This window comes from Salvia hispanica, chromosome 2 (genome assembly GCF_029641045.1).
Source record: "Salvia hispanica isolate PSC_SH4W2 chromosome 2, Shi_PSC_v1, whole genome shotgun sequence".
Classification (NCBI taxonomy): Eukaryota; Viridiplantae; Streptophyta; class Magnoliopsida; order Lamiales; family Lamiaceae; genus Salvia; species Salvia hispanica.
The window spans coordinates 17146039-17159381 of record NC_142693.1 but is presented as its reverse complement, the minus strand read 5'-3'; the positions used below and the strand labels follow the sequence as shown (position 1 = coordinate 17159381).

The following is a 13343-nucleotide window of genomic DNA, read 5'->3' as shown; positions in this document are numbered from 1 at the left end:
TCAAAGGAAGTAAAACAGACCCTTCCTTGGATGAATAAGTTTTTATAGAGGAAGAGAAGATTGTTGAGAAAGTAAGGCCACATGCCTCTATGAAAACAGATTTCAAGTTTTTCAATCTAATAATATTATTTACCAGTTTCTCTCGAACATAGTCCAAGCAGAATATGATAGTCCGGAATCCAGATTCAGATGCAATGGGAGTAGAAACTTATTAAATGAGATTGAAGGCTGATCATATGTTATGTGGTCTTGTCTATATCCATTTTTCAAGATAAAAATCTTTACTTGTTTCGCATGTATCTTGTTTTAATAAGAGTAGCAGATTAAGCTGTAGGCTGCAGAATTTAATTAGCACAAGAAATTTGTGACGTTGAGTAGTATCCCACATCGGTGAGAGAGAAGGGAGAGAAAGTTGGGATATAAAAGAGAGGCGATTGGGACTGATAAACATACTTACCTGGACGGGGTCGATGGGCGATCCATAAGATCCATGGCCTTGGTCGGCGTCCTTCATTGCACTTCGAACGGGCGCCTGCCTAAGGTCGAGCCTACGTCATAATTTGTGTTAGAGGGGGCCTGCGTTCGCGCGGTCCCTACCCATTTAGTCCAATCCTCTTCTTCTTCTTGTCTAGTTCCTCTCTTAGTACTGTTTTAGTAACACTTTATATACATGGCTAAATCCTATCTTGTTGATGAGGAGTTTGGGCCGGCTGCTGTTGCTCGATTTGGGTTGTCGGAGAGAGTCTACATGCGAATGGGACATGTAACGAGTGGGGCGGTTGGGGATGGGACTTCCTTTTTCATCTAATTTAGGATGCGATCATGAACATTTTTCTTTCACTACTCACAACTGACAAGTTGAAATGGTTAAAAATCTACCAAATGTGATCAATCATCAAGGTGACTGAGAATGAATGGTTAAAAATCTACCCAATGTAATCAATCATCAAGGTAAATGAGAATGAATGGAAATTGGCACATGTAGCAGAATTTGAAGATTTGATAAAAATACTCAAGCATGTGTATAACCCTTGAAGAATTTGAGTAAGTGGTGTGTTGCTTTCGAGACCATCACTGCGGTGGTGTGTTCCCTTCAAGACGAGATGGGAGACGGTACCTTGATCTTGTGCTGGAGTGGGATGGCCACCTTGATCAGAAAGAGGATAAATTGGACCTGAAATTGGCGGAAGCTGAGAAATTCCCACTGTTATGTTATCAGCACGGATGAACAACTTCACAGATGATCCCTTAATAAAAGAGTGCTAGCCATATCGAGACAAGATGGCCGGGAAATATGTGGCTATGCGTGAAGCTCAATCGTCGACCTGAACTTGCTCCCACCAACCGCACATGGTTCTTGGCAAGAGTGCCACATGTAGATGAAGTGGCTCATGTTGTTCTCACCTAGACTTGATTTTAAAACCATGTTATCTCCATTGAGAAATTAAGGCCATGCGTGAACCATATCTCGAACGAGGTCCATGAAATTTAAGATGATCCAGATCAATACTCCATCAGATGCAGTGGAAAGATCATTTTGTTTGAGGTTTGGTATGTGATGGCAGTAGAAACTTATTGAATCCACGTAAAGAGTCTTAAATATACGTTTGCTAACTAACTCTTGTAGCATTGAAATTCAGGTAAATTGTTCTATCTTCTTAATGTGAAGGATGATGATGTTTGTGTGGTCTGTCAATATCCATCTTTCATGATCAAATCTTTACATGTTAGTATCATATTAAATGTAGGCTGCAGAGTGTGACTTGCAAAAGGAAATTGTGATGTTGAATATCCCACATCGGGGAGAGAGAAGAAGAAAGGAGAGAAAGAGGGGATATAAAACAGAGGGGATTGGGACTGGTAAACATACTTACCTGGACGGGGTCGATGGGTGATCCATAAGGCCCATGGCCTAGGTTGGCGACCTCCATTGCACTGCGGAGGGGCGCCCGCCTAAGGTCGGCCCAAGTGGTCGAGCCTACGTCATAATTTGTGCCAGAGGGGGCCTGCGTTCGCGCGGCCCCTTCCCATGTTACTTCAATTTTTTCCGTTTTGAATAAGCCCATTGTTTATATTATATCATATTCCAACCATGTATTCTTTAGCCCGTTTTCCTCGCATAATCCAGTAATATACTAGTACTAGGCTTTTTGTTGTTGTGCCTAGCATTTGGCTTTATTGAGTTCAAATATTGTCGAAGACGATCACGTCATCAAATGTGGTAATAATTCAATGTGTCATAATAGGAGTATTCAAAATTCATACTCTGTCAAAAAGTGTTAAGTGTATCATATATTGAAAGGATAAAACTTCAAGAGCCTAAAATTAAAATCATAAATATCCCAACATCTGCCCATGTTTAGTTTAACTCTTTATCCACTTTGATGTGGGCTTGGCCCATTGAATGTCTCTCTATAGTTTAGGCTGTGGCCCCTTTTCCCACAGAGCTCGTATAATATATGTTCTCATTTCTGTATTCATGACCATACTGGAAAGTTCTAATTGAGAATTTCATAGAAATCTACTTCAATCCAATTGGTTTAAGGGACTTAGAAACTTATTAAGTTAATATAGTGATTTCAGCTAATTTTTTTATACCAATTGATATCAAATATTGTTATATTTATTTATTTTTCATTTGCCAAAAGAAACTATTATCTCAAATTTCATAATCTTATAGAAGCCGGTTTGAAAGAATTCCTCTATTAAACAATCGTTTTAGTCATGATATTACTCTGTTTCAATGTGGCACCATAATGGAGAATTCAAATCGAAAAAGAGGCCATACATCGAATCACATTTTGAGGAAAAAATGAAAAACCGAGAATAAGGGTGATTCCTTTAATTTGGTACTCCACTGACTTTTTTACATTTACTGCAACTTGATTGGTTATACGTTTTTCGTCCGATCAAAATCGAAAGTTTGACTTATACAATAAAATGAAGAATCATTATCTATCTGTTTAATAATAAAAAAATACAATCTGATATTTTCCATCATAATGCAAGGACCAAAAATCGGGAGGCTATACTGTTCTTGACTCAAATCTAACTAGATCAGCATTTGAAAGCCGCCGCCAAATTACCAACTCTAACGCCGTGTCTGGCCGCAAAATCCTCTCTGCAGCCGCCGCTGCAAAACCAACTGATTTATTCCCTCCCAAACCAGTAAACGCCTCCGCTCTCGGAATTTCATTAGTCGTCCGTTTATAGGAGCTAAACCACTTGGCCTGCATGTAGCTCACGCGCCGCCACGGCGGCACGTTTAGGCCGACGCTCTTCATCGACTTCCAAATCGCCTTACATATTTGCTTCACCACTCCCTTCATCTCCTCCGGTCTGCCCACGAAGATTGCCGGAAATTCATTTAGCAACGCCGCGTAGGCGGCGGTCGGACGCGCGATTGTGAACTTTCCGGCCAAGGAAACTTCGACTATGTAGCGGCCGCCGCCTGCGTTCACGTCGATGTATTCATAACTCCCCGACGGCTGCCCACCGCTCCTCTCCCACTTTGATTTGCAAATGCCTGCATAAATCTTCGTCAGTTCCACAAAATTTTTAAACGAACAATACTCCATTTTACTAGTACGATTTCTTTTTGCAATTGTATTGTCTTGCACACAACGATTGCTTTAGTAATGCTCAAAACTATATTATTTTATTAAAAACAAGTCTGTTGAGAAAATTTGAAATTCAGACTCTAATTTGAAAAATTAATTCGAATCATATTGTTTTATCACTTTTTTATATAGAATAATTTTGTTTAGCGGTACTCAAAAATTGAGAAAAATTGAAATTTAGTATATTGTTTTTCAGTTTTTATAGATTGAACTTTGAAGTAAGATTAATGAAAAAACTCACCAGCATCAAAGCCACCACTTCGCAATCGCGCCATTAGCCGCCGATTGAATTCCGGCGACGAATCCTGGCCGCCGCCGACGAATTCCAACGCCTTCTCCACCGCAGTAGAAATGCTTCTCCCTACACTGTCGTCGCGATCGAACAATTTACTCAAACAATCATGAAATCCGGAATCCTGCGAATTGCTCTCAAATTCATCGTCGTCGATCTCAACTTGATTATTTCCGTTTCGATCGCCATCTCCACCGATTCTCTGCTCCCTAATTTCTCTCTCAAAGAAGGAATTGACGAGATCGGACAAATCGGCGGAGTGCTCGCTGCCGCTGCTCTCGAACGACCTATCTCTCGACATCTCGTCGAAGGCCGCCGCCATCCTTCCGAACCTCGCCGGAATATTCACCATTTCCGCGATTCCGATTTCCCGCTGAATTCAAAATTGTTTCTATCTCTAATTTTTTTTACTGATTCTAGTAGAAATTTTGAGAGAGAGAGAGAGTGATGGAATAGAAGAAGAGTGTTGAAGCTTTTATAGAGAGAGAAAGGTGTAAATATGGAGTTAAAGCGAATTGTGAAGATGTCGTGATTATGTTACGATAATGTTAACACCTACCCAATTTATAAGAATATAGAGTCACACCCACAAAATAGGAATTTAATTTGGATTAATTGGGAGTGGGAAATATGACGAAAATATAAACCAAAATAGAAAATCGAGTTAAATACATAAAATAAATAATAACTCGAATATTCTTGAAATTTTGTACTAATATAGATTAAATAATGATTAATTAATTACTAGTGCAACTTTGGAGAGTAATAGGATAATTATTGAATTTAGTGATTAGATTATATGCATATCTTAATGGGAATGTCATTTATTGAGGTTATGACTAAAAGCAAATGTATTGCAGTGGGAAACATGACCAGATTCATATGTGATCTTATGATAATAGCAACCGTAAATCAGACCAGGTTCGGCTCGATAAACTCTCACCCAGCCAGCCATATGAGATCATATCCTATGTCATATTTAAACTTTCATAATTTTTCTTGATTATTTCATTTTTTTTTAATATTACAATTACTGCAACAATATAACTAGTTCTATTATCAAAGCTGTCAAATCACAAGCAAGAATTCTGAAGTCCTTATCTAAAACTTCTATCCAAAGTAGTAGTAGTAGTACAAGTTAAAAATACATTAGAAATTAGAATTAATTATACAATATATAAAAGACGTCTCAGTTATAAGAAATAGAATCACACATCAAAGATGATAATTGAAGCCAAAGAAATCCTTAGTTCATAAACACAAATTCATCATTCAATCCCTATGGTAAAAACTAGCAAAACATAATATAAATTGCACCAAGAGATGATGAAAACATAAAAGTTGGTTTTCAACTTTTCATGCAACTGCAAATGTGATCAATTCTCCCACCCTAGTGGAGGTCATTGGACAAGGCCGCGTGGAGCTCGTTGCCTATCAAAAACTCATATTTCTTGCTCCAAATTTTTGTCCTAAATTAAACTTCACCTCGATTCTTGACTACATAGAAATTTCAAACTAGAGTCCAGAAAAATACTATAGTACTAATAATATAGATCCTACAATCTATTAACACTATTTATCTCTTACATTTTTCCTATTTTAGTAATTGCAAATTAAAATCTGTGTCATATATAACTATGTCTATTTTTATTGGACTAAAATAGTAATAAAAACCCAAGTATAAACACAGTGAGCGTTTGCCATCATGTACCAATATAATGGAGTATATTTTTTGTGGTGAGTAATCACTAAAAACAAGTCTACCACTATTCAATTTTTTCCTTTTTAGTTGCATGCCGAATAAATAGTCCAATCATGAGCCCAAATCATACCATTAAGAATTTCAAACAACGTATTGCAAAATATATTGAGTCGGATGACTTTAATCCATAAAAGTTTTAAAACTATCACATTCATAATAAAATTATATGTCCACTTAATAATACTAGTAGTAGTAGTATTACTTTAGATGGTTAGATATCCTAAAAAAAGTGCTTAGATTGATAAACAAGATCATAAGTTGACTTATTGTTTAATTGATATCTTAGATATTGCTATAGTAAATTTATTCATAACAAACAGTTATACATATATTTTTTTTATCTAAGGTTATCCATTAAAATTACTCTATATATTTATGATAAAGTTATCTAAGTTATGAGATAAGTCTCATTTTTTATTAAAAATAATTCAATCCCGCGTATTTTATACTCCATATCACTCTTATTTTACCAATTTCGTATTAAAATTTGTGTCGTCCATGATCAAAACTATTTTTGTGGATAGTAGATATATTTGTCTTGTCTTTGTTATTAGATCATAGAGATTAAAAGCTTTAGTCCGTTGATTTTAAAAAGTACCTGAAAATGATTTATTCGTCATTTTTATGATTTGAAAAGTAGCTGAAAATGATCACGAAAATGATTTTGTAAAGTGTCCAGAAAAGATCACGAGAGTAATAGAAATAGGGGTTGGTTTCGCATTAGTCCCCATTTACGGGTAGATACATTATAATGTTAATTAGTAGTAATACATAAGCAATAATAGTTCTTATCTAGAAATAGAAGTAAATGCAAGGATATGAACGTGGACGGGTTCTCGTCTGCATACAATCGTCCATACTATATATGGCTCTAGTAGTAGCCGCCAAACTGTGAGAAAGACAAAATAGAAGATTTAGTGTCCGAGTTAATATACATATTTTTTTCATTCTTCTTTATTTATAGATTAACTTTCAAAATTCTGTGACGTGAGTTAAAATTAGTCAGCTCATTGCCAAATTAGTTAAACTTAAAACGATAAATTGCCTAGTAACTTGAAAGGATAAATACTCCCTTCGTCCATAGAAATAGATCATTTGGGGTTGACACGGGTTTTAATATGTAATTGATAAAGTAAGAGAGAATGAGAAAAAGTAGTTGAAAATGTGTAGTGGATGATGGACCCATAAATGAAAAAGTAAAAAAGAAGGAGAAAAAAATTGTCATAAATGAATATGTAACTATTTGTATGAGACGGACGAAAAAGAAAATATGCACTATTTCTATAGGACGGAGGGAGTATAAAATATGTACTACTCCATAATAGATTTCTACTGACTTTTGCTTCTTTGAGCTCTAAGATTTCATATTCATTTAAAATTAAAATAAGTAGACTAAAATGCTCTGAATTTTCATCGTCCAATCACAAATCTCAATCATTATTTATACATCCAATTAGCTTGCACTCAACCTATTTCACGTAGTTGATTCACATTCTTATGCGTTTCTTGCATAAATCTCATCACTTACAAGATACATGCATCATCATTAAATATATAAAAAAATTGCAAATTACTACTCCGGTCTTTCTTCCAAGTTCCAAGTTCCAACTGTAGTTGAATCATATTTTATTTTGAATTGTCTTCCTATAGTTGAGTTGTTTCTTTTATGACAAAAATTCACCACACACTTAATCTTTCTACCTTTTTTTTTTCTTTCACCTTTACTCCTTATTCAATAAATTATTTTATTCTCTCTCCTGCTTTATCTTATCCTCATTTATTTATATGGTCTTTTATACTTTATTCTTTCTCTTGTTAACACATTAATTGCTCTTTCCTTAATTTCTATACTCAAAAGAAAGGCCTCATAGTGGAATGAAGAGAAAGCACTTGTCAATATTAACTGTGATTTGTTTAGTTGGCCATATTGGACTATTTATTTCCAAACCCATTATCTCTCGAACAGTAGTGAGTTTGACACCAACAAGCCCTAAAATTGTTAGTGGGCTAATGAAAGCCCAATCCCGAGCCCAAGGACGACTACATAACAAATGAGTCATTGTTTAATCCAAAAGGAATCAACGATATCTTTTATCTTTTGATGCCACCCAACAAGAATCTTGAATCTTGAATCTTGAATCCTCAATCAATTTTTACAACATTGCACAACCTAAAATAAAAATAGTTAGAGCTCAGATAAAATCGCCTAATGTTGTCTGATTCAAATCTGAGTTTATGCAACTCATTTTTGTTATCAATCGATAAAAGAAAACAAGATACTAACATAATTGACTTCATCTTGACCCTATTATTAAATAATTTAAACATAATTAATCACTTGAAAGCTACTAAGAATCATGTCTTGGATCCAACGTCCAATTTTTTGCTTTATAACCAACAACAACTCTAAGCTTGTTGTGCCAACACTGATTTCCTGTTTTAAAAGATGGGACAATCGCTGTGTTGCTTGAGGCCCTCCAAAACAAAGCAACAGAATGTGTCGAATAATCGAAGAGAGGATAAGAGAAAGTTGTTGAAGGTGGATGAATCTACGAAGACGCTTGAGAAGTGTCTCAAGAATTCGCCGGCGGTGAATCCACGAGCGCAGCCAAGAAAGAGGGTTTACCCGTCTTTGTTGTCGCCCGATTCGTTTCACACGCCCACGATGAGTTTTTCGTCGTCATCAAAGGTCGATGAATGCGGGAAGGGCAAGAAGAAGGTTACTTTTAGGTTGCCGGAAGAAGATGATTTCATCTTAATCTACTCTCCCACCTTTGATTGCATTAACGAATCTTGATTATTACATGGATTCTACTTTTATATACTTCATTCGTCCTACAAAAATATGCGCTCTTTTCTCTTTTAATCCGTTCCACAAGAATATGGTCAATTTTGAAAATTCTTCTCTAACGAGACGAGTCTCGTTCCCGTCATATAGCTTTCATTATCAGTATCTGTCAAAAATGACACATCATCCACCTAAAATGAAAGATGTCACAACAGTTGAAGAAGTTTAATTAATTATACTCTTAGTGTGAAAGATTATTTTAATCTCAACTTGCTTCAGTTATTGGAAACTTTAGTGACCAACTTTACAGCTAGCATCAACGTCATTCAAGAAAGTAGCGTCGATAACAAGTCTACAATAATTATAGCTTAAAATTATACTCCTATTATAATTTGAACAAGGCATCACATTTTTCTTTAATACTATATACTTTGGCTAGTAATAAATGTGCTTTAGTTGGCTCCATTGAAAAAGTTTTCATGCCACCCCAATTATGGGATTATTTAATCTGTCAATGGGTTGTTAGACAAAAAAATATTAACTTAATAAGTACTATTCATGTGAAAGTGTGTTTTTGATTCTTTGTTTTCAAACATATTCTCTCGGAAACCTATAGAGATTAAGTGAGAAAATTAAGTTTGAAAATGGCTGCCTATGGAGCTCTAGTTTCTGTTAAGTTTATTATAGATCAAATTCGAAGTCATCCACACCCTCCTATTTCCCTCCATCAAAAACAAGTTGAATCTCTAATTGAACTAGTTACTTTCCTTCAAGACTTTCTTGAAGGCTATTCTTCCCATGTTGGCTGCACTGAAGAAGAAGACTATTGGGAGAGTCGGATTGCAGAAGCGGCTTATCATGCTGAAGATGTGATCGAGTCCTATATTGTCGATCAAATTCTTGTTCGATCAAGAAATTATGAAGAAAACATCAGCTCTGATCAATTCCATCAAGGTCTTGCTTATTTTACAACAAAGAATAAAACTGTTTGTTGGTTTTCAACTTTTATGGATATTTCCCCAAAAATTTCTAATCAAGTTGTGGTGATCATTTTATTTTTAACAGGTGTGGAGAAGGTGTTAGAAAACATGAATTTGATCAAGACTAAGATTAAAGAGAAAATGGTAGTCCAAGATCAACTGCACATCATGAAGCCTCTGAGCACCGCTAGATCAACTACCACTGCTCAAAATGTTATCATGATTGGTTTTGATGAGATCTTCTATCAAATGCTGGACAAGATCACTGGAGGTGGACTTGGTCGCGAAATTATCCCGATCGTTGGAATGGGTGGGATAGGCAAGACCACTCTTGCTCGAAATATCTATGTAAGTCCACTTGTCCAGGAAAGTTTTGATGTTTGTGTGTGGTTAACAATTTCTCAAGAGTATAATGCATGGCAAATTCTTGGACAAGTTCTTGACCAAGTAGGCCAAGGGGGCATGGGTGATCTGAGAGAAGATGAATTAGGAGAACATTTATACAAATATTTGATAGGAAAGGAAGTATTTTATTGTAATGGATGACATGTGGAATATTGAGGCATGGGATCGAATTAGGAGATTCATCCCAGATAATATAAATGGGAGTAGATTAATAGTGACTACAAGGCTATCAAACTTGGCATCTCACTTTAACTACTCGAATGGTCTTGATATGAATTTTTTGGATGGGTATGCGAGTTGGAGTCTATTCTCCAAAATTGTGTTCGGGGAAGAATCATGCCCTCTTGAATTGGAGGACATCGGGAGAAAAATTGTGAAAGGTTGTAAAGGACTTCCATTGCCAGTTGCCGTGATAGGGGGACTCTTAGCAAGGTCTGAAAGAACAAAAGAAAATTGGAGCTTTATTGAAAAAAATTTAAGTTCAATTGTGAATTCAGATGATAGCGAGAGTTGCTTACAAATATTATACATGAGTTATAGTAATTTGCCGGTTCATTTGAAACCATGTTTTCTCTATATGGGAAGGTATGGTGAAGATTATGAGATTAAAATCTCTATGATCATGCCATATTTGGTTGCCGAGGGATTTCTAAAACCAATTAAGGGGAAAACCTTGGAAGAGGTGGCGATAGAGTACTTAGAAGAACTTGTTGATCGAAATCTACTTATAGTTGAAAAACACAACAGTTTTGGGAAACTAAAATCACTCAAAATGCATGATCTGCTGAGGGATTTATGCTTGAGAGAAGGTAAAAAATTGAGGTTTTTTGGTGTGTTGGGAGAGAAGGGCATTCCTCAAGACATAAATTCTCAACGCCGTATTCTAAGCACCTTGTCGAAATATCCAACTCAACTCATTCAATCGTTGGCATCTGCATCACTTGTCCGGTCTTTCTTTGGGGGCTGTCCAAATAATTTATCGTATAATTTTAGATTGTTGAGGACATATAGGTTTGACGAATCCTCTTTCGAAAGAGATATTGATGAAAATTATGAGGATTTTCTTGGGCTAGTTAACTTGCGGCTTCTTGTTGTTTATGAAGATAAGTCATTTTTGAGAATTCCTTCTTCGGTCTCTTATCTCTGGAATTTGCAGACATTGATTTTAGGAATGGCCTATAATGATTTTGATTTCGAGATTTGGAAGATGCCTCTACTTAAGGCATGTCAAAACCTCTCCAGGGACACTTGATGGTGCATATTTTCTCAGCAAAGATCATGATATGGTGTTGGAAAACCTACATACACTTTCAAAAATTAGCAATCTCAAGTTTGGCGAAGGCGTGCTTAAAAAAATTGCTAACATCAAGAAGTTGAAGTTAGAATATTTACACTACGGTTATGAAGAATCCTCAGAAGAAGAAGACGGGTCAGGAGAAAAAGATAATTACTACCTCAACAATCTTTGTCGCCTCCACAAACTTGAAACGCTTCGACTTGAGTACAATGCCAAGAATAGCCATCTTGTGCGAGAAGTGAGCTTTCCGTATTATCTCAAGAAGTTGACATTAGTAAACACGAAGCTACCTTGGGAGGATATGAGTACAAAAATAGGTTCATTGCCGCTTCTTCAAGTTCTCAAGCTGGAAAATAATTCCTTTAGTGGATCTGAGTGGGAAACATCTGAAGACCAATTCTTGAATCTCAACTTCTTACTGATTCATTGTTGTGATATCGAGTGTTGGAACACAGACAACACCCACTTTCCACGCCTCGAACACCTTAATCTTGAATGTCTAGAAAAGTTGAGAGAGATTCCTTTAGGCATTGGAGATATACCAACACTTCAGTCAATTAACGTGAGAGGTTGTAGTGATTATGTGAACGATTCAGCTAGAACAATAAAGGAGGAGCAAGAGGACCTCTGCAATGAAGGCCTTCTAATAAAGATCGTCGATAGATGGTTTACAACTCTTGAGGTAACAATCAACAACCCAACCTTCTTTTTCTTAGTGGCTAATTTATTAGTTTGAGTAGACTGACTGACCTGGATTAGTGAATCTGATAGGTTGGCTCAATAGATTGACCATAGGTGCGACTATTATCTATTTCTTCGGCCATGTTTAAAAACCGATAAGATACTTAAATGATGATTTTACTATATTAATAACTAAATTATAAATAAAATAAGTATATGCATTAGTTTTAATATTCTCAAAGGTTTTTTGGCTTTGTAATTTAATAGGAATTAAGAATTATAATAAAGGGTTTTATTAAGAATGCTTTGTAAAGGGTTTTTTGGCTTCTTAATTCCTACATGTTTTGTAATTTAATAAGAATTAAGAATTATAATTAGGTATAATTAATTACCATTAGTAATTTAATATAGTCAAATTGCAATCACCGTCTAATTTTTTGACGGTTCTATTAAGTGAGGATCGATTCGGATCCGAGTTTATTTGTGAGGGACCAAATAATCAAAATGATAATGTTAAGGACCAAATTGATAAAACGGTTATATGTTAGGGACCACATTTGGCCTTTACTCTTAATTATACATTTTGAATAATTTAAATAAAATAAAAAATAACATCATTACATAAGATTAAAGGCTAAAAAAGTATAATACTATATATTAATAATATGTATTATATAATTATAAATACATAATTAAATAAATTTTAAATTAAACTAAAATGAAAATATTTGTTCATTACGACACTTAGAGCATCTCCAATGGCGGCTAGCGGATCGACTAGTCGATTCGCGATCGACTAGCCTATCCGCTAACTTCCATTGGGACCAGCTAGCGTGATTTTGGCTAGCCGATGGGCTAGCTCACGCCGATTCACACGACCGGCTAGCCTCCATTGTAGCCTCCAAATCGGCTAGCGACCGGCTAGCATTTTTTATATATTTTTTAGGTATTTTGATTAATTATGTAATTTTTTAAGTACTTTAATTAATTATGTAATTTTTTTGTATTTTTAATTAATTATGTAATTTTCTTTTTGTATTTTAATTAATTATGTAATTTTCTTTTACTACTTTTTTTTTTAGTTTAAATAAAATTATCGCATTTTTCCATATTTGTGTCGTAAATTTAATTCCGTAATTTGCGTGATTATAATTTATTTATTTTTTATAATTTGGCTGGCCTATGACTAGCCTATATCTTGTGCTGATGATGTGGCAGGAGGAGTTTTTGGCCCTAAAGTCATTGGAGATGCTCTTATAGGTCTCTACTATAACATCCCTAACCTAAAAGATGCATCATTTTGCATATTGACATATTTTTATTTATCTTTGAATATTTCTATTATTAGTTGTATTATAAATACTATATATATGATATTTGTATATATAAATATTGAAAAGGTTTAAGTACGTGTGTATGTGTAATAACGTGAATATGTGTATGAAAATATAATATTACACGTGAATATGTTAATATGTGTATATATGCACGATAATGTTTGATAAACATATTTAGTAT

At 35.1% G+C, this 13343-nt stretch overlaps 2 protein-coding genes, 1 non-coding gene and 2 pseudogenes across 4 annotated transcripts; 4 read left to right on the top strand and 1 right to left on the bottom strand.

Moving 5' to 3' along the window:
* The first annotated feature begins 449 nt into the window (after positions 1-449).
* LOC125202871 (U1 spliceosomal RNA) lies at positions 450-597 on the top strand (annotated as a pseudogene).
* A 1269-nt stretch (positions 598-1866) lies between these two features.
* LOC148931677 (U1 spliceosomal RNA) lies at positions 1867-2027 on the top strand. The gene has a single exon (XR_016136135.1). It is a non-coding gene; the product is annotated as a U1 spliceosomal RNA (small nuclear RNA).
* An 811-nt stretch (positions 2028-2838) lies between these two features.
* Positions 2839-4423, bottom strand: LOC148931676 (uncharacterized; annotated as a pseudogene). The gene is made up of 2 exons (XR_016136014.1): positions 3862-4423; positions 2839-3526 (listed from the first exon to the last, which is right to left on the bottom strand). The product of XR_016136014.1 is annotated as an uncharacterized LOC148931676 (transcript).
* Positions 4424-9091: 4668 nt separating this feature from the next.
* LOC148931674 (disease resistance protein RPP13-like) lies at positions 9092-12756 on the top strand. The gene is made up of 2 exons (XM_089064545.1): positions 9092-9416; positions 9528-12756. The coding sequence occupies exons 1-2, from the start codon at positions 9107-9109 to the stop codon at positions 9986-9988; spliced, it is 771 nt and encodes a 256-aa protein (XP_088920671.1). The 5' UTR covers positions 9092-9106; the 3' UTR covers positions 9989-12756.
* On the top strand, positions 9990-11933 carry LOC148931675 (putative late blight resistance protein homolog R1A-3). The gene is made up of 4 exons (XM_089064857.1): positions 9990-10279; positions 10433-10656; positions 11090-11826; positions 11916-11933. Exons 1-4 carry the CDS (start codon positions 9990-9992, stop codon positions 11931-11933), a joined length of 1269 nt encoding a protein of 422 aa, XP_088920983.1.
* Positions 12757-13343: the final 587 nt, after the last annotated feature.